The sequence below is a fragment of the Uranotaenia lowii genome, chromosome 2 (assembly GCF_029784155.1).
Source record: "Uranotaenia lowii strain MFRU-FL chromosome 2, ASM2978415v1, whole genome shotgun sequence".
Lineage (NCBI taxonomy): Eukaryota > Metazoa > Arthropoda > Insecta > Diptera > Culicidae > Uranotaenia > Uranotaenia lowii.
In genome coordinates, this window is record NC_073692.1 from 148,471,482 (window position 1) to 148,492,893 (window position 21,412).

A 21,412-nucleotide genomic window follows, 5' to 3' on the forward strand; every position below is an offset into this window, starting at 1 on the left:
GCGCATATTTTGTTGTAATTTTTTTTCTTGATCAACTCACCTATAAGTGAGATGATTTTTCCATTTTTTTGTATTTTTCATTTTATCACTAAAGTGTCTTCGAAAAAGTTGAAGGTCATCAAATTTTTAAAAACATTGTTGAAGACATCAAAACTCTATCTTTTGAAACAAAATGTTTCAAAAATATTTTTTCAAAAACTATCCTCAAAAAACGAAAAACTCGTTTAACTTTTTTCAAAGCGAGTTTTGAGACTAACTTTATATGAGAATGCCAATTGTAAAACTACACAACTTCATTGAAGGTGTTGAGTCACTATTTCGAAGTTTAATGGTACTTTTAGGGTGATTTATTTAAAAAATTACATGTTTTTATTGTTCAATATCTCTGAAAGTTGCAAACGTACCAAAACAAAAATATATACATTAGAAAGTAGTAAAACCTCATGCATACAAATGGAACCATATGTCCATGAAAGTTTATAGATTGCCCTTTCTAATGAATATTTTTTTGTTTTGATATGTTTGCAACTTTAAGAGATATTGAACAATAAAAACATGCAATTTTTTGAAGGAATCACCAAAAAAAGTTTTTTTGAGGTTAGTTAATGAAAAAATGTCTTTAAAATATGTTGTTTCAATAAATAGAGTTTTGACGACTTCAATAATTTTTATAAAAATATGATGATCTACAACTGTTTTGAAGACACTATAGTGATAAAATGATAAATACAAAAAAAAAGAAAAAGTATCTCACTTATAGGTGAATTGATCAAGAAAAAAATTACAACAAAATATGCGCATTTGAAAATGCGTATGTGTAGCGTTTATTGTTTATTGTTTATTGTTTATTGTTTATTGTTTATTGTTTATTGTTTATTGTTTATTGTTTATTTTTTATTGTTTATTGTTTATTGTTTATTGTTTATTGTTTATTGTCTATTGTTTATTGTTTATTGTTTATTGTTTTTTGTTTATTGTTTATTGTTTATTGTTTATTGTTTATTGTTTATTGTTTATTGTTTATTGTTTATTGTTTATTGTTTATTGTTTATTGTTTATTGTTTATTGTTTATTGTTTATTGTTTATTGTTTATTGTTTATTGTTTATTGTTTATTGTTTATTGTTTATTGTTTATTGTTTATTGTTTATTGTTTATTGTTTATTGTTTATTGTTTATTGTTTATTGTTTATTGTTTATTGTTTATTGTTTATTGTTTATTGTTTATTGTTTATTGTTTATTGTTTATTGTTTATTGTTTATTGTTTATTGTTTATTGTTTATTGTTTATTGTTTATTGTTTATTGTTTATTGTTTATTGTTTATTGTTTATTGTTTATTGTTTATTGTTTATTGTTTATTGTTTATTGTTTATTGTTTATTGTTTATTGTTTATTGTTTATTGTTTATTGTTTATTGTTTATTGTTTATTGTTTATTGTTTATTGTTTATTGTTTATTGTTTATTGTTTATTGTTTATTGTTTATTGTTTATTGTTTATTGTTTATTGTTTATTGTTTATTGTTTATTGTTTATTGTTTATTGTTTATTGTTTATTGTTTATTGTTTATTGTTTATTGTTTATTGTTTATTGTTTATTGTTTATTGTTTATTGTTTATTGTTTATTGTTTATTGTTTATTGTTTATTGTTTATTGTTTATTGTTTATTGTTTATTGTTTATTGTTTATTGTTTATTGTTTATTGTTTATTGTTTATTGTTTATTGTTTATTGTTTATTGTTTATTGTTTATTGTTTATTGTTTATTGTTTATTGTTTATTGTTTATTGTTTATTGTTTATTGTTTATTGTTTATTGTTTATTGTTTATTGTTTATTGTTTATTGTTTATTGTTTATTGTTTATTGTTTATTGTTTATTGTTTATTGTTTATTGTTTATTGTTTATTGTTTATTGTTTATTGTTTATTGTTTATTGTTTATTGTTTATTGTTTATTGTTTATTGTTTATTGTTTATTGTTTATTGTTTATTGTTTATTGTTTATTGTTTATTGTTTATTGTTTATTGTTTATTGTTTATTGTTTATTGTTTATTGTTTATTGTTTATTGTTTATTGTTTATTGTTTATTGTTTATTGTTTATTGTTTATTGTTTATTGTTTATTGTTTATTGTTTATTGTTTATTGTTTATTGTTTATTGTTTATTGTTTATTGTTTATTGTTTATTGTTTATTGTTTATTGTTTATTGTTTATTGTTTATTGTTTATTGTTTATTGTTTATTGTTTATTGTTTATTGTTTATTGTTTATTGTTTATTGTTTATTGTTTATTGTTTATTGTTTATTGTTTATTGTTTATTGTTTATTGTTTATTGTTTATTGTTTATTGTTTATTGTTTATTGTTTATTGTTTATTGTTTATTGTTTATTGTTTATTGTTTATTGTTTATTGTTTATTGTTTATTGTTTATTGTTTATTGTTTATTGTTTATTGTTTATTGTTTATTGTTTATTGTTTATTGTTTATTGTTTATTGTTTATTGTTTATTGTTTATTGTTTATTGTTTATTGTTTATTGTTTATTGTTTATTGTTTATTGTTTATTGTTTATTGTTTATTGTTTATTGTTTATTGTTTATTGTTTATTGTTTATTGTTTATTGTTTATTGTTTATTGTTTATTGTTTATTGTTTATTGTTTATTGTTTATTGTTTATTGTTTATTGTTTATTGTTTATTGTTTATTGTTTATTGTTTATTGTTTATTGTTTATTGTTTATTGTTTATTGTTTATTGTTTATTGTTTATTGTTTATTGTTTATTGTTTATTGTTTTGTTATTGTTTATTGTTTATTGTTGTTATTGTTTATTGTTTATTGTTTATTGTTTATTGTTTATTGTTTATTGTTATTGTTTATTGTTTATTGTTTATTGTTTATTGTTTATTGTTTATTGTTTATTGTTTATTGTTTATTGTTTTTGTTTATTGTTTATTGTTTATTGTTTATTGTTTATTGTTTATGGGTGGTGGTGGGGGTGTGGGGGTGGGGGGTTGGGGGGTGGGGGGTGGGGGGTGGGGGTTTGGTGGTGGGTTATTGTTTATTGTTTATTGTTTATTTGTGGTTGGGGTGGGTTGGGGGTGGTGGGGTGGGGGGGTGGGGTGGGTGTGGGTTGGTGGTTGTGGGTTGGTGGTGTTTATTGTTTATTGTTTATTGGTTGTGTTGTGTTTATTGGGGGTGGGTGGTGGGGGTTGGGGGGGTGGGGGGTGGGGGTTGGGGTTTATTGTTTATTGTTTATTGTTTAGTGTTTATTGTTTATTGTTTATTGTTTATTGTTTATTGTTTATTGTTTATTGTTTATTGTTTATTGTTTATTGTTTATTGTTTATTGTTTATTGTTTATTGTTTATTGTTTATTGTTTATTGTTTATTGTTTATTGTTTATTGTTTATTGTTTATTGTTTATTGTTTATTGTTTATTGTTTATTGTTTATTGTTTATTGTTTAGGAGGAGGCCATGACTTGTTGGCAGCATCGGACGCGTTTTTTTCGTTCTCCGTCGGTAGGAATATTATTTAAATAATTGTATAAAACTAACTTTCAAATGGGGAAATTCTCAAGAACTAATCCGCTGCGCGATCATTAAAAGTGATTTAGTTTTCCTAGTTGAATTATTGTAGAATTCAGTGTTCTTGGAGAGATCAGGAAATGTTTGTGGAATTCAAAGTGAAAATCGAAACGGTTTAAGCACGCATGTTTTTTTCTTTCCTGTTTCAATAATCACTTTCGGAGATAAAAGTATTATCAAGTGAAAATTAAAAGTTATGTGAAGCAAAGTTATACCAACGTATGACCCAAGTGATATGTAGGGGATAAACTTAAAAGTAGCCTCCCTAAAAGGCGAAGATTATCGTCAAGTTGTGTTTACTTTTCTTTCCTGTTTCAATAATCACTTTCGGAGATAAAAGTATTATCAAGTGAAAATTAAAAGTTATGTGAAGCAAAGTTATACCAACGTATGACCCAAGTGATATGTAGGGGATAAACTTAAAAGTAGCCTCCCTAAAAGGCGAAGATTATCGTCAAGTTGTGTTTACAAATTGGCCTATGGGGATCTGAACCGCAAAAATGAAATGCGAGTTTTTTTAAAGTGGTGTTTGATGAAACTGATCTGAAGCTTTGAGATTAGTTAAAAGTTGCTCAAATAAAAATTCTAGCATTGGCGTGTAGCGAACTTTGAAGATTGCTTATGGTCAAACGTGGCCCAAATTTTGTTTATTATTTATGTTTTCGCTCACGTGCATGGGTGGCGGGTTGGTTTTGAATGTTAGACTGCTGCGATAGGTATAAATTGATACATAACTGAGGAACATGCAGATTTTTACTTTGTGATGTGGATCTACAAAAACCTGCTGAAGGCCTCATGATGGCTTAAAGATAAGTATCCTTTGATTTCATTACTTTTTAATCAAAACAGTATTTTTTCAAGTGATTCATTTCAAATACAAAAACTTAACTCTATTCAAGGAGATTGGTGGGCATTGTATTATTTTTATAAAAGTTTACCTGGGGGAAGGGGATTTGGGAACACTAATTATATTTTTTTGTTCTTCTAATGTTTCTTTTCAAGAGCGAGCAAAGGCGCTATATCCAAGGTCAAAGACCAGAAATGATAGTGCATCGAAATCCGAAACTCTAAATTTAAACTATAACTATTCACGTCAATACAATACTTAAATCGTAATTTAAATAAGTAAAAGTTGAAGGAAAAAATTAAGGAAACATGGAAGAAAATATTACGTATACCATGGGGTTTTGGATATCGGTGCAAAAAAACATCATTTCCATCCACAGAAGGACGAATACACACGAACCATCATCAAGGAGCACAAAAAAATTAGTATATGTGCTTCCAACGCTAAAATCTTAGTTATAGGTAGTCATGGAAATGTATGGTACTGTTGTCCACGTTTCTTCTTCCCTGTGTTCCAGTTGTCTCTGCGTCCAATACTGCACAGTGGGCCCGGCCTAGTTAAGATGAGTAGTAAATGTATTTTTACTACTCACCGGGATGCTGACAAGATCTGGCTGTGTATGTATCATAAGCATAAGCATAAGCATATTGTTTATTGTTTATTGTTTATTGTTTATTGTTTATTGTTTATTGTTTATTGTTTATTGTTTATTGTTTATTGTTTATTGTTTATTGTTTATTGTTTATTGTTTATTGTTTATTGTTTATTGTTTATTGTTTATTGTTTATTGTTTATTGTTTATTGTTTATTGTTTATTGTTTATTGTTTATTGTTTATTGTTTATTGTTTATTGTTTATTGTTTATTGTTTATTGTTTATTGTTTATTGTTTATTGTTTATTGTTTATTGTTTATTGTTTATTGTTTATTGTTTATTGTTTATTGTTTATTGTTTATTGTTTATTGTTTATTGTTTATTGTTTATTGTTTATTGTTTATTGTTTATTGTTTATTGTTTATTGTTTATTGTTTATTGTTTATTGTTTATTGTTTATTGTTTATTGTTTATTGTTTATTGTTTATTGTTTATTGTTTATTGTTTATTGTTTATTGTTTATTGTTTATTGTTTATTGTTTATTGTTTATTGTTTATTGTTTATTGTTTATTGTTTATTGTTTATTGTTTATTGTTTATTGTTTATTGTTTATTGTTTATTGTTTATTGTTTATTGTTTATTGTTTATTGTTTATTGTTTATTGTTTATTGTTTATTGTTTATTGTTTATTGTTTATTGTTTATTGTTTATTGTTTATTGTTTATTGTTTATTGTTTATTGTTTATTGTTTATTGTTTATTGTTTATTGTTTATTGTTTATTGTTTATTGTTTATTGTTTATTGTTTATTGTTTATTGTTTATTGTTTATTGTTTATTGTTTATTGTTTATTGTTTATTGTTTATTGTTTATTGTTTATTGTTTATTGTTTATTGTTTATTGTTTATTGTTTATTGTTTATTGTTTATTGTTTATTGTTTATTGTTTATTGTTTATTGTTTATTGTTTATTGTTTATTGTTTATTGTTTATTGTTTATTGTTTATTGTTTATTGTTTATTGTTTATTGTTTATTGTTTATTGTTTATTGTTTATTGTTTATTGTTTATTGTTTATTGTTTATTGTTTATTGTTTATTGTTTATTGTTTATTGTTTATTGTTTATTGTTTATTGTTTATTGTTTATTGTTTATTGTTTATTGTTTATTGTTTATTGTTTATTGTTTATTGTTTATTGTTTATTGTTTATTGTTTATTGTTTATTGTTTATTGTTTATTGTTTATTGTTTATTGTTTATTGTTTATTGTTTATTGTTTATTGTTTATTGTTTATTGTTTATTGTTTATTGTTTATTGTTTATTGTTTATTGTTTATTGTTTATTGTTTATTGTTTATTGTTTATTGTTTATTGTTTATTGTTTATTGTTTATTGTTTATTGTTTATTGTTTATTGTTTATTGTTTATTGTTTATTGTTTATTGTTTATTGTTTATTGTTTATTGTTTATTGTTTATTGTTTATTGTTTATTGTTTATTGTTTATTGTTTATTGTTTATTGTTTATTGTTTATTGTTTATTGTTTATTGTTTATTGTTTATTGTTTATTGTTTATTGTTTATTGTTTATTGTTTATTGTTTATTGTTTATTGTTTATTGTTTATTGTTTATTGTTTATTGTTTATTGTTTATTGTTTATTGTTTATTGTTTATTGTTTATTGTTTATTGTTTATTGTTTATTGTTTATTGTTTATTGTTTATTGTTTATTGTTTATTGTTTATTGTTTATTGTTTATTGTTTATTGTTTATTGTTTATTGTTTATTGTTTATTGTTTATTGTTTATTGTTTATTGTTTATTGTTTATTGTTTATTGTTTATTGTTTATTGTTTATTGTTTATTGTTTATTGTTTATTGTTTATTGTTTATTGTTTATTGTTTATTGTTTATTGTTTATTGTTTATTGTTTATTGTTTATTGTTTATTGTTTATTGTTTATTGTTTATTGTTTATTGTTTATTGTTTATTGTTTATTGTTTATTGTTTATTGTTTATTGTTTATTGTTTATTGTTTATTGTTTATTGTTTATTGTTTATTGTTTATTGTTTATTGTTTATTGTTTATTGTTTATTGTTTATTGTTTATTGTTTATTGTTTATTGTTTATTGTTTATTGTTTATTGTTTATTGTTTATTGTTTATTGTTTATTGTTTATTGTTTATTGTTTATTGTTTATTGTTTATTGTTTATTGTTTATTGTTTATTGTTTATTGTTTATTGTTTATTGTTTATTGTTTATTGTTTATTGTTTATTGTTTATTGTTTATTGTTTATTGTTTATTGTTTATTGTTTATTGTTTATTGTTTATTGTTTATTGTTTATTGTTTATTGTTTATTGTTTATTGTTTATTGTTTATTGTTTATTGTTTATTGTTTATTGTTTATTGTTTATTGTTTATTGTTTATTGTTTATTGTTTATTGTTTATTGTTTATTGTTTATTGTTTATTGTTTATTGTTTATTGTTTATTGTTTATTGTTTATTGTTTATTGTTTATTGTTTATTGTTTATTGTTTATTGTTTATTGTTTATTGTTTATTGTTTATTGTTTATTGTTTATTGTTTATTGTTTATTGTTTATTGTTTATTGTTTATTGTTTATTGTTTATTGTTTATTGTTTATTGTTTATTGTTTATTGTTTATTGTTTATTGTTTAAAACATCAACGGATCACTTGTTGATCCTAATGACTACACTATTACTAACAAAAAAAAATTAATATCAACATAAAACTACACAATACTTGATACACTTAGAATTTTTCTTCGGAATACGTTCCTTGAGACGTCGAAGTCGAAATGTTCGGAAAACCGATTAAAAGTTTTTAGAATACCGATGAAAGCGCTGTTAGCCCCGTAATTGTTCAGGCGAATAGGAACGTAGAGCTGCAGGTTCTGGTTTCGTAATCCTCGTTGTCGTACGCTTAGAGGTATGGCCTCCAACAGTTCGGGGCAGTCGATTCTAGATGTTAGAAGGTCCGCTACAACTAGAGCACGTGTAGCATTTCGGAGTACTTGAAGCGTATCTAAGCCTATGAGACGGTAGCGGTTTTCATAGCTTGGTAAACGAAACGGATCTTGCCAGTTTAGGTGTCGCAGAGCGTACCGCAAGAAACGCCGCTGGATAGCCTCGATTCTTTCAACTCTATTCTGGTAGAAACGGCACCAAACAGCTGAAGCGTACTCAAGAATAGAACGAACTATGCAACAATAAAGACTTTTCAGGCAGTATACGTCTTTAAAACCTGTGGCCATACGAAACAAAAATCCAAGGCTTCGAGAAGCTTTGTCGGCAACATAATTCGTATGAGTCTTGAACTCTAGCCGTCGGTCGAGAATAACGTCCAGATCGTTGATATGGTCCACCCGGATGATGGTTTGGTCTCCGAGGATGTACTCTGCATGAAGAGGATGTCGCTTACGGGTAAACGATCTTACCGAACATTTACTGCGGTTCAAGGGCAAGTAATTGCCCAGGCAACCAAAAGTCACATATTTACTTGAATGAAGGCATTGGAAGTTACATATTGGCTGACAAAGAGAATCAACTGCCTAATTCCCTTTAGTGAACTTTATGTACTCATTTGTGAACTTGAAAGTTGCAAAAGTGATTAAAATGTACGTTGTATGTGACTTGTTTTGCCCAATTCCCATGAGTGAACTATATGTACTCATTAACGAGCTTGAAAGTTGCAAAAGTGATCTATACGTACGTTATACGGGACTTAAGTCACATAAAAGGCACACAAGTGCTCAATACGGGATTTGGTAAGTCACATAAAGGGCACAAAAGTGCTCAAATCGGGATTTGGTCAGTCACAAAAAGTGCATTGGTGTGCTTTCAAATTCAAATCACCACTTCGAGTTCTAGTTTCAGTTAGAACAACATCTAGGCGTGGTCTAGTGTTAGCGTGTTCGATTCTCATCACGAAGGTCGGGGTTCGATCCCCAAGCCGGGCTTTCAATAAGTAATTTAGTAATTGAGTGACCATTCTGATGGGATATATGTAGGAAATGTAGGAAAGAAGCAATTGAGCAATTTGTCGAGTTTGGAATCCGGGGCGTGGCATCATGGCGGCACCGGTACAAAACACACTAAATAATCAAGAGAAGGTGATATGAACCGAAGGCAAGGGTTCAGTTGAGATAGAGAGAGATTTTTTGCTCATTTTGCGATTTTTTGGAAGCTGAATTAAGAGGCCGCTGGAAGCTGAATGGAAGTTCATTAAGACTTGTTTTGGAACTTGAAAGTATCAATAAGAACTTAAATTATGAGCTGCATAGAACGTACTTCCTATCAATGATGGGGCTGAGTAAGCGTTTTTGTACCTGTTTTATGGGACTTTTGATTGCTTGGGTGATATCGCACCACTAAGCAAAAGCGGTGAATTGCTGTTGCAGGAAGTTGATCTCGTCTTGGTCGGCGTCTGTTTGAGTTTTCTTGGCAAAGCTGTCCTGCGCGAACGATGTAAAACTCAGTAGGTTTGTAGTCGTGGATTGTTTAGCCATGAACCCGTGCTGATCGTTGGAGAAGTGATGCTTGCAAAATGAGAAAATTGGATCCAAAACAACCAGTTCAAACAGTTTGGCGATCGCGCATAAAGTGGAGATTCCGCGGTATTTGTTCACATCTCTCTTATCTCCCTGTATGTGGACAGGAAACATGTGAGCTTCTTTCCACAATGAAGGAAAGATTCCGCAGTCTAGCGATGATTGAAAGATGTGCCTTATAAGTGTCAGCAGAGATGGCATAAAACACTTCAAAAAAGTAGCTGGTATACCGTCCGGGCCCGTAGAAGATGAATTTTTTAGCTTAGCTGTCGCTTTTAGGATGGCTGCATCGTCGACCAGAATACCATTCAAAGATGATCCTAGGGGTGATATATTTACGACAGCCCTGGCCAATTGCTCCAAGGAAATTTCCCCAGTTATGAAAATACTAGAAAATTTCTCGGCAAAAAGTTCACAAATTTCTGGATCAGAATTCGCTGTGTCGCTGTCAAGAAACATGTAAGACGGAAGCCCTGCTTCTTTCCGTTGATTTTTTACGTGCTTCCAAAAAGATTTCGGACTGTTCTTGAAATTCCTTTGAAACCGGTTTAGATAATTTAAGTAGCTACGCTTACTGATTCTTTTATAAGCAGAGTTTAGTTTGCGGTATGTAAACATCTGACATTTAAGCTTTCAAAAAGCCCATGATCACGTTTTTCGAGTTTTGAACCACTGCAATCCCATCAAAGAGAACTGTCAAAACAAAACAGAGAAAGTCAAACAAATTCAGTTTTGAACAGGTCGTATGAGCTACTTGGCATGTTTTGAGAAAATCGCTGTTGAAGTTAAAGTTTGGTAACACCCCTTTTGAATGTTGCATCATGGAAGTATATCTTGAAAATTATTAGCTATTTCTTTAAAACTTACTAGAACTACTAAAATTTAATGAATGGGATGCAAAAGTGATGTTTGAAGTAACCCTCTTTAAGATGTCTTGAATCTGCTGGGTGAGACTGATCGTCAAAAATGTTGCCATTTGACTGGACATAGCCGATGCGTTCTCTGTCTCCAATAACTTATCAAAAACTTATTGCATAGCTGTTAGTAATTTTGACAGTCTCGGTAATACAAAAATAAAGGAAGTGAAATTTTGTCCAGTCAAAAGTAACACTCACCGCTTTTATCTGGCAATAAATTGCAGACGGCTATTAAAATTTGGGGAGACGTTGGTTCAATTATTCATGAGTTCATATACGATTACGCCTGTTGGAAAACTGGTCACTTTGAAAGTGGATTTGCTACTTTTGAACGGTGCAATAGATGGCACTGTTTCAAGTCAGTTTTTAAAGTATTTTTCCGAACAAAGCATTTGTAATTTTTCACACTTTTCCGTCCTCATCGGTCCCTGAAATTTGCACTCGTTACAGCATGTTTTTTAAGTTATTTTGTCTCAGACTTTGAATAACGGAAAACTTAAGTGTTTTGTGTGAATAATGTATGAAAAACATGTGTGAGTTACATTACAAGGTTTCCAAAACTATAAATTCTGTAAAATTCTGTTGAGAAACAAATAAGATCTAGCGGTTTTGAGCGAGAGTGTCAACACTCAAGGTCTGATTATACTTCAAGGATTCATTGAGGGTCCCTGAAGGAATTGTATTATTTGGATGCACCCGAATAAAGTTACAAGCTGCCAAACTTTCGATAGTGTCATATTGACACCCAAGAGCGGATTAGGGTTAAACACTCTCATAAAAATCCATTAAATTGTTACAATTTTTCAACATTGCATGGTACCTCCCTCAAAATATATTTGTGGATTGAGTTTATCATTGTATTTGGATGGTAAAAAGAGGTTTTGTTTCAACAAACAAACAAACTGAAAAAGAGTATTTGCCTTAATTTTGATTGTTTTTAGTTTTTTTTCCTTTATTCGATAACACAAGGCAACAAAATTAACATTTTTCCGTGGTGCTAAAAAGTTGAAAGTTAAATACGACTCATTTGAGGGCACTGCATCCAAATATGCTATTTGTTTTTTTTTTTCTATCAAATCCAATTTTTAGATTCATAGTTAAAATTTGAAAAAAAGGTAAAAATCTATTTAATATCTATTTCAACAAAATTAAGAACATTTCCAAAGATACTAGAAAGAAGTAAGAAATCGAAAGATCTGAATCAATGATAAACTTTGTAAGAGGCCGCTAGTAGTTTTTATATTTTAGAAAACCGAAGTTTTCTTTAGTTTATTTCATTTGTTCCATTGAAACACGAATAGTTAGTTTATATTTTAATACTCGATGGATCAAGATGGAGGATGGTAAAAAAATTTGAAATCAGCTTTTGTTTTAAAGAGGGTTATCAATGATTGATTTTACTCGAAACAAAGTCATATATTTTTACTGAAATCAAGTTTGTATGTTTCTGCATAACAAAGCTCTACTCTCTACTGCATGAATTATGAATAAGTTGGGAAAAAAATGTCGATGGAAATAACTTACCTTAAGCTTTACCTTTATTCAGGCTAAAGAAAAAATCCAAAAAATCTAAAAAATTTCAAAAGACCGATCCAGATCGATCAATGCTATTGTAAACTACCGCTTACTTCCTCTAACAGTCTGATTTGCTACGCTTTCTAGTTTTGTGTAAATTTTTTGTGCATCTGCTTTACGTGAAACGAATTTTGTCTATATTTCTTTATTTTATTAATTCGTGTTGAATTTGATGTGAATCTTTACCATTTCATTTATGTATCAATATCGAACCCAGTTCGAATTTCAGAGTTTAGTTCGAATTTCAGAGCGTTCGTCTAATGTGTTATATATTCAAAAAAGTATGGAGATCAAAACTAAAGCAATTTTTAAATTTCGTTTTTTTCAGATATTTATAGGAATAACTGCATCATGCGGCATAAAATATGTTAAAGAAAAATAATACCTAATCATTTGAAAAAAAAAACAATCTTTAATTTTATTTTTTTCTCTGGGTGCCCTTCTTAGCTTAGCTTAGCTTGATTGACTACTCACATCCACCTTCAATCTTTGAACTCGAAATGCAACGTAGAAAATCAATTATTGTTTATGAGCATGGTAAGCTTCTTTGGTGTTATTTTATATGCTTGAAATCTTTCTTAAAACAATCGCATTTCGAATTTCATGATCGCTGGCGTGGCTCAGTAGAAATAATTCTACATCGCCAATGGTTGCTACTCCGTGATTGACCGAGGCCATCAACTTTATCCAGAGGTCAAATGAATGGTGTCTGGGATTGACAGCACATTTACAATGAACAAAACTGATGCTCTCTCTTTTAACATCAATAACGGCGCCGGCCACGTCCTAGTAGTCAATAGATAGAAAGGAAAACAAGAGAAAGGGATAATAGAGAATAAATTCGTGCTTTAGGACCGAGGTTACCTCTGCATCCTAGCAAATAAATTTTTTGGAGGATGGGGGAAAAGGATATGATCAGGAGACACTTTTGACTAGTGTTATGCAATGTGGGGTGAAAATCATAATTTTCAACGCTCCTGTGATTTTATAGTAAACTTTCAACTTACAAATGATGTTACAAGTTTTTTAATCACCTCATAAGGGTTATAGTTGCATATTGAATACTTCAACTCAACTTCTTGCTAAACTAAAAAGTAAATTAAAATCGATTTTGGTAATGGTAATTTTAAGCATTTTATACAATTTTTCAAACGTGCAATCCTTTGAAGTGATGTTTATAAAGCAAAAAAAAAAAAGTTAAAATGATAAAAATAAGAAGAATAGAACTTATCCTGTTTTCTTGTTGTTTCTATCGTTTTACGTTGAATGGTGTTTGAATATAATGAGATTTTCAATAAGTTTTTTCAATTTATCGTGTATCTATTCTATTAAAGTTAAATTTTTCAAATGGTGTTTTAGAAAGATCGCGCTTAGATCATTCAGAAAGATTTTTTAGAATTTTCAATCGAATACATTAAATTTCAAACTTCTTTTGCCACTTGGAGTTGAAACATCACGAGGGGGGGGGGAGGGTTTATAAAAAATAATTCAATATATCAATAAATTGGAAAAAAAAATACTTTCGTACAAGAAACTTGCATACAAACTACATTGCACAACATCGAAAAATCTAGTTATTTTAGATCGAAAATTTGCAAAAAATCTCTCATTCAAAAAGTGATACAATTCCTGTTCTCTACAGTTTGACTTTCGCTCTTCCAATTGTTTGAATATTGAAAAAAAAAAAAACAAAAAATTGTCGAATTTTACAATGATATACCTTGAAATTTATTTATTCTCAATTAATTTCATCTGAATTTACGAAAAATCTAAGTAGAGAATGGTGACAAAAGAAGAAATTGAAATTTGTTTTTTCTCTGGGTGGGCTTCTTCTACAAAAAGTAATTCTAAAAATAAAATTTTCCGCGTTACCACGCATTTGCATTCTAAATTGCAGGTGTCGGTATCATGGAAAAACAGGCAAAAAATAATTATACCACCATTCGGAATTAAAAATAAACCCGCTACCGACTGAAGATTCTTTAATTGCTCCAGGAAATTGTCCAATTTGCGGTGGCTCCTGTAAGATGATACAAAATGAGGGGATCAATCAACAATCTTTCTCTCGCTTGGCAATTATTGCCAAAAGAAACATTTACCTGATAACGCGTTCATTGTAATTTCCTCTCTAGCTTCTCGGGTAGATGTATGGAATTCGACGCCAAACGAAGAGAAACGCGTTCCCAACAATCTTCCGCTGGAAGTAATACAGCAAATTCAACGCATTCAACGCAAAAATAATTTTCTCCGGTTGCACCATCATCAGCAACTGTTGATTGATATCGAATGTCAGCTCCTGTTTTCAAATTTTAGTAGGCGTACTATTTCGGTTGTTGAGCATAATTCAACGAAAAACGCTATGACTTGATTTTAAAAGGGACTTTAAATTATGAGTCTGGTCGTTCGGTGTTCTCTATGTGGTGATCGTTTGACTTACAGCAGATCGGAAACGTACGACCTTGTGCGCCATCTATCCGAGAAGCACCCGGAAGTGTCCTATCGAGTGAGGCGAGCAGTGAAACACAAAATTAAATGTAATTCCCCCTTGGATGACATACAACAAATGGTAATGGAACCTCTGAAGCATCGAAAAGTTTCACCTAGAAATAATAATGGTGATAGAATCTCAACTTCCGGTAAAAAGGCTGACGAAAATCTTCCCAACAAATCGGATTTCATCGTGCGGGCCCCACGCGGGAGGCGGATGTACTACAAAACTTCAAGTGAGACACCTCAGATATTAATTTGTAATGGAAAGCAGCAACTGATTGATTTGAATCCATCTTATAGTGGCCAAATGGCATCCGGCTCGGACCCGCGTCAAATGTCCGGAGTGTGGTGAGACACGTTTTCCCACAATCCGGTCAACGGCCGATCGCTACAGCAGATCTTCCTTCGGGGCGGCTTGGATTTTGAGCTGTTGGCCGTTCTGCTTCCTGCCGTGTCTCTTCGAAGCGCCCACCAAGCACCATTTGCACTGTTCCGAATGTGGGGCTTATTTGGGTCTTTACGATCCTAATATGGAAGTGGTTTCGCGCAGGAGGAGAGCTCGCCTCAATATGCAACAGCCGCCGAGCCACGTTGTTGTTTGAACCCGGCAACGGACAATGATGATGTATGCCAGCTTGACTAGTAGCGACATCTAGAGGGGAGTAGCATAAACCAAATTTCAAGTGTTAAAGGGACTGAACAACACGGTGCAACATATATTTTTCTACCATGAACATTTATACTAAAATAACATTTTGAAATGTTTTATTAAAATTTCGTTTAAAAAACGAGTAGGGTATGAAAAACCATTTTTTGAATAATGCTTTTCTAAAGAGGCATACGGAGATAAAAAAAAATAGACAAAATTCATGTTTCATAAAAAAAAGTTTTAGAATAGTTTGACAAACAAACGATCGGGGTGATCGAAAAAATCCTAAGATTTTGTTTTAATTTTTCTAGTTTCAGAGATACAATGCTTTAGAAAATTAACCCTCAAGTTCCCAGAAATTGTTTCACTTAAACATTCACAGATGATGTATTTTGTGATTGCAAACAATTTTTGTTTTACAAAAAACCTTATTATGGAAAATATTTTATTTATCAATCAAAAATATTCAAGGTAAGTTTTTAATTTCATAATTCACCAATATCGGTTTATTTTTTCTTTCAAATATGAATTCAGCATCTTTATTACATTTAGGGCTACATATTGAAAAAAAATATTCAGAACAAAACACTGAAACTAAGTTTTCTGAGACTTTGAAAATGATGATTTTTGGCAGGCCCTTAGGAATAACCGACCCAGGGAAGGGAGGGGAGGGGGGGGGGGGGGTTTGTGACTGATTTTAACCATGATTTTTTGCCCAACAATTCACGAATACAAAAAAAAAACCATTTATGTGTGTAACTTTATGATTATTCATGTTTAAGTACTTTGAAATTAAAAGCATTTGTATTAAATCGTTACTTTAGAAAATTGGTCCTAAACCTATAAGGTGAGCTAAATAAATTCGCTTTCATGGATGGTTAATTTGTTTAAGAGTCTAGTAGATCAAACTTAGTTGATTTGGGCATAAAATAAGCTTTTTCTTGGGAATCTTCCTTTTCTTAAAAAAAAGAACTTATTCTATACTCAAATCAATCAAGCCCAATCTTCCAAACTATTTTGCAATTTCGAAGATATCAGGCTTTGATGAAAATAAATCAAATTAAAAAAAAGTAAGAGATAAAAATCTTCAGATTTTCGGATCAATTTTTCTTTATGCAAACTTAAACCAAATTAATGATTTTGATATGAAGTTTGGCTTTTAAAAAACTGATTTCTGAAACATAAAATATCGTATGAGCTTTCATTACGTCGTATGACAAAAAACTGCAAACATACAGTTTATTTCCAAAAATATATAAAAACTGAAATAAACTAGTCGTAATTTTTCTCCATTTAGAAAATTTGCAGACTGGACAACATATTTTATTTTGGAGAGACCAATTTGAAAGTTTTTTTTTTTAAACTTCTGCAGCAATTTTCTGTGAATTTTTAAGATTTTTCATACGACGTAATGAAAACTCATGCGATAAATGTGGTTAGTGTCCTTCATATGTTTATATTGTTAGTACTGGGATCGTATAGAATTTTGTGCAGATTTTGAAGTGAAGATGTGTTCACAGCAAATATTTTTCATAAAAATCAAATTCCATAATGAAAATCCTGTGGAAGATTTTTTTTAATAAAATGTGGGGTTTTCTGGATAAAACAAAAAACTTGATTTCTGCCTTTTATTTGTGATTTTTAATTTAATTGTGACAACAATCTAATTTTGTTTTAAACATTTAAATCTAGATATTGAATTGACAAGAAATCTTTTTTTTTTTTTTTCGTGATGGTCCCACAGGTCTGTACGACTTATTCGTCTTACTCCCGCGTATGTCCATCACCGTACAATTTCTATCTGATGCTTCGTCAGATCTTCATCACTATTGTATTATCCTTTTTAGGATTAGTCCTTTTTTCAAATTTTCTGTTTCACGTAATTTATTGCCAGGTTCTTAAAAGTGTTTAAGTTTGGGCTGTCTTTGATGCTTCTTGGTAGGTTGTTATACATTTTCAGTCCGTTATAGAACACAGAACGTTTTGTCATCTCTTTTTTCGAGTTTGGTAATCTAAAATCATGTGCTCTTCTTGTATTGTATCCGTGTACATCAATTCCGTACTGCAGACCGTCTGATAGATAAGCTGGAAGCAATCCTTTAATCATTTTGTAGATAAAAATCAAGCTGTTATACGCAATCCTCTGCTTAACTGACAACCATTGCAGCATATCAAGCATTAAAGCACTAGGAGTATATCTGTTGCATCGTATAACTACTCGCATTATTTTGTTTTGTATTCTTTGCAGCCGCTTTGTTTGTGTTTCTGATGCATGAAGCAATATCGTAGCACAATAATCAAAATGTGGCATAATAACAGATTTCACGTAAGTTATTTTGGACCAAAAAGTCATATATCTATTTATTCGACAAAGTACACCATATTTAATGGCAATTTTCTTTATGATGTAGTCGATGTGAGCTATGAAATTTAGTTTTTCGTCGACTTGTACTCCTAAGTATTTAACCTGACGTACTTTTTCGACGACACAACCATCAATTAACAATTCTGGACAAACTCCAATCTGTCGATTTCCAATAATCATCCAGCTGGTTTTATTTAAATTAAGGCACAGTTTTCTATGCTTTAAAAACTCTGCAATGATTCTCAAATCTGAATTTGCCTTTGACACCACGAGCTCTAAGTCTTTACCACTCCAGTAGGAGACGGAATCATCTGCGAACAGTTTAAGGCTACCATGACGTATGCAATTTTTCATGTCATTGATGTAGAGTATAAATAACAAGGGACCCAATACGCTTCCTTGGGGAACCCCTAGACTGTTTTCTCTGAATTGAGAGTAAGATGAACCATATTTTGTTCGTTGCATTCTGCTATTCAAGTAATTCTTAAACCAGTTTAAAACCGTACCATTTATACCATATTTCATCAGTACTTTTACAAGTTCTAATCGATCAATTGTCTCGAATGCTCTTTTGAAGTCTAGAAACACAGCCACTGTGTATTTACCGTCCTCAATATTAATTTTCCAATTACGAAGTAGTAGGTTTACAGCAGATTCAGTAGAATGCTGCTTCCTAAATCCTGACTGCTCAGCAATCAAAATATCTTCACGCTCAATAAAGCGTAAGAATTGCTTTTTGACTGCTAATTCTAGGACCTTTTCTTGGATTTCCAACATGTTTATAGGTCGAAATGATGAAGCCTCTCGTGCATTTTTCTGTTTTTCAATAGGAATCACTGTTGAACATTTCCAGGTGTCGGGTACTATCCCTGTTTGAAGACTTGTGTTTATGACATCTCTCAATGGAATTGCTAGTACAGGTAATGAATCTTTAAAAACTTTGAGAGAAACATTGTCGATACCCACCGTGGGTTTCATATTGTTCACTATTTCATCAAACTCTTGACTGCTTATCGTTTCGAAAGTGTGAAAGTTTCCACCATTGTGACTAATTTGATTCAAGCAGCAATTATAGCTTGCCGGAATACTGTCATGAATTTCCATAACGCTCTCGATGAAGAAGTCATTGAACTTCTGGGCAATATCAGATTCATCAGTGATTTCAGCTCCGTCAAACAAGATCGAATCAGCTTTGGCACTATTTGAACTTATTAGTCGTTTTATCGTTTTCCAGATAAGTTTTCCATTGGATTTGTTTCTCTCTAATTCCTCTTGAAAAGATTGATTTTTTGCTTCCTTAATTTTACGAGAGTATTCATTTCTCTCTATCGTATATTTACGCCAACTTCTTTCACATTTCGTTCTTAAAAAGAGTTTATACAGTTTGTCTCTTTGCCTTTTCATTTCACTAAGACTTCTGGAGTACCATTTAGTACCCGTACCAGTACCATTTAGTACCAGTTTTTTACGAACACTTTTCGGCTCCACAAGTGCATTAACACTGTTTTTTAATAATAGATCTAAACGTCTTACCGACTCATTAAAGTCTGCGCATCTCAAGGTTGGCATACCTGATTCAAGCAGTTGACGCAATGCATTAGCATTATACCGACTCCAGTCGTTCACAATGTGGTAGCTCTCGCGTACGTCTTCGATATTCCTAAGTCCAACATAAATACTTATTGTTTCATGGTCTGACACGTGAAAATCTTCGAGAATATTCGCTTCTGCATTGTCCACATTTGTAAAAACTAAATCTATTCTGGAACTGCTGGCAACTGTTATCCTTGTGTCTCCAGTTACGATTTGACGAAAGCAATTTGCCTCCATGACACGTTTCAAAGCTCTGCACTCTGCCTCCTTATTGAAATTCATGTTAAAATCTCCACAGAAAATATTGTCAATTTCATCTGCGACAATTTCACTCAGCCAATGATTTTCCAGGATGTCTAAAAAACGGGGAATGCTTGCACTCGGGGAATGATAAATTCCTCCAACAACGATCTGTCTTTTACCATCGCTTAGTTTCCCTGCCAGGATCCAGTTCATTTCAGCAGACGCATTTAACAGAATGTCAATTTTGAAAATATTCTGTATATACATCGTAACACCTCCAGTATGTCTTGAGTGCGAAAAGCAGTGAATCATGGTGTAACCAACTATATCCAATGTGTTTGAGTTCAAATCTTCCGTTAAATGCGTTTCAACTAGAACAATAATTTTTGGCTTTAGTTCTTTAACAACTACACAAATTTCATCAAACTTGCTAATCAGTCCGCATACATTAAGATACAAAATATCAGAATCTGACTGCTATTTACCATAGTCGATAAATTGTCTAGCTTTTGAGACCTTTCGTTTATATAATTCACAATCATAACTCCATGCAGGATGATAAATATCAACTTGTTTTTCCAAATCTGAATTAATAGAGTCGTTGAAGTTAACACAGTTTACACACTTTTCACCTTGAGCAGTGCACTCATTTACATCGTGTCCTTCGCCGCACTTAGCACAACACATAGACTCCTTGCAATTATCTGCTTTATGGCCAAATTTCCAGCATTTATAACATCTCAATACGCTAATGGCCTCATAAATTCTGCATCGTTCCCATCCAATAATTACTTTCCCACGTTTAATTAATGTAGTGAACGTTTCTGGATCTACTTCAATGGTAGCAATCATCGGATTATACTTCCATTTTTTATTTTTCTCAACTTTGACTACTGTAATAACTGAGTTGATCAAGTTGTTTTGCTTTTTTAATAACTCAACAAAATTCTGTTCATTAAAATCATCTGATTCTTCAAAGCCAACAACTTTAAGTTTGGGTTTAGCTGGTTGTTTGATTTCTACTGTATACTTTTTACCGAAAACTTTTAACGAATGAGTCATAAAATTTTGTGCATTTTCTTTTGAGGAACATCTAATCAACACTTCACCTGTAGATTCAATGTACCGCACAGAAACTACACCCAAAGACACCGGATCTAATTTAGATTTTAAATCTTTACGCGTAATATTTATTTCCTGTTCATTAGTTGGTCTTAATCGAACTGTTTCTTCTAGCTTCGCTAAAGAGTTATTTTTGCTATTTATGTTTATCTGACCTTTGTCGAGTTTAACAGGCGTATTAACATTTTCCGTTCGTGTATTTACATCTAACGCTTTTTGTGTAACAGCTGTCTTAACTACTTTAGAGTAAGACATTGTTGGTGTTTTATCGCTATCATTCAATTTGCGCTTTTTTGAAGTTGAACGCAAATGATATCTGACCACTTCTTTTTTATCGTTTGTTTCAGATCTCGAAGTTGAATTTAATTCATCTCTAACGATACTCTGAACTTGTTGTTTCAAGTCTGAGAAAATTAAATTTTGGCTATTCATTTTTTCGACTTTATCGTTAATATTTCTTATCATTTCTTTTAAATTATTCAAATTCGTATCCAAACTTGGATTAACTAAACAGTCATCGCAAACGAAAACAGCATTTTTTATTTGTCGCAAAACATCGTAATTTTTACACACCGCGTGCGGTAAGCAGCTGATGTGGAAAGCTTTTCTACAACTACCAAAGCAGATTGCTTGGTCATCGGGATCTGTTATTCTCCCGCAGCATCGAGAACATAACACGGAACTCATTCTCTCGCTCTCGTCCATCTCCACGCATACAATTTCTTGTATAGCTATGGAGACGGCTTTGCTGCTTCAAACACACACTCTCACTACGATCACAGATGATCGTTTCTATCATACGCATGCAATACAACACTAACAAACAATGATAAACAAAATGATACTTATCAACGGTAATG

General features: G+C 30.5%; 1 protein-coding gene across 1 annotated transcript; it reads left to right on the forward strand.

Annotated features, from left to right (window-relative positions):
• Positions 1-14,357: 14,357 nt before the first annotated feature.
• LOC129743683 (uncharacterized) lies at positions 14,358-15,477 on the forward strand. Its single transcript, XM_055735771.1, has 2 exons — positions 14,358-14,813; positions 14,881-15,477. The coding sequence occupies exons 1-2, from the start codon at positions 14,480-14,482 to the stop codon at positions 15,180-15,182; spliced, it is 636 nt and encodes a 211-aa protein (XP_055591746.1). The 5' UTR covers positions 14,358-14,479; the 3' UTR covers positions 15,183-15,477.
• The last annotated feature ends 5,935 nt before the right edge of the window (positions 15,478-21,412 follow it).

What these genes read in the sequence shown, in the direction of transcription:
- LOC129743683 (XM_055735771.1), top strand. Translation starts at nt 14,480, where the DNA reads ATGAGTCTGGTCGTTCGGTGTTCTCTATGTGGTGATCGTTTGACTTAC. An exon ending in GATGTACTACAAAACTTCAA is followed by an intron (nt 14,814 to 14,880) that starts GTGAGACACCTC and finishes TCCATCTTATAG; the next exon opens with TGGCCAAATGGCATCCGGCT.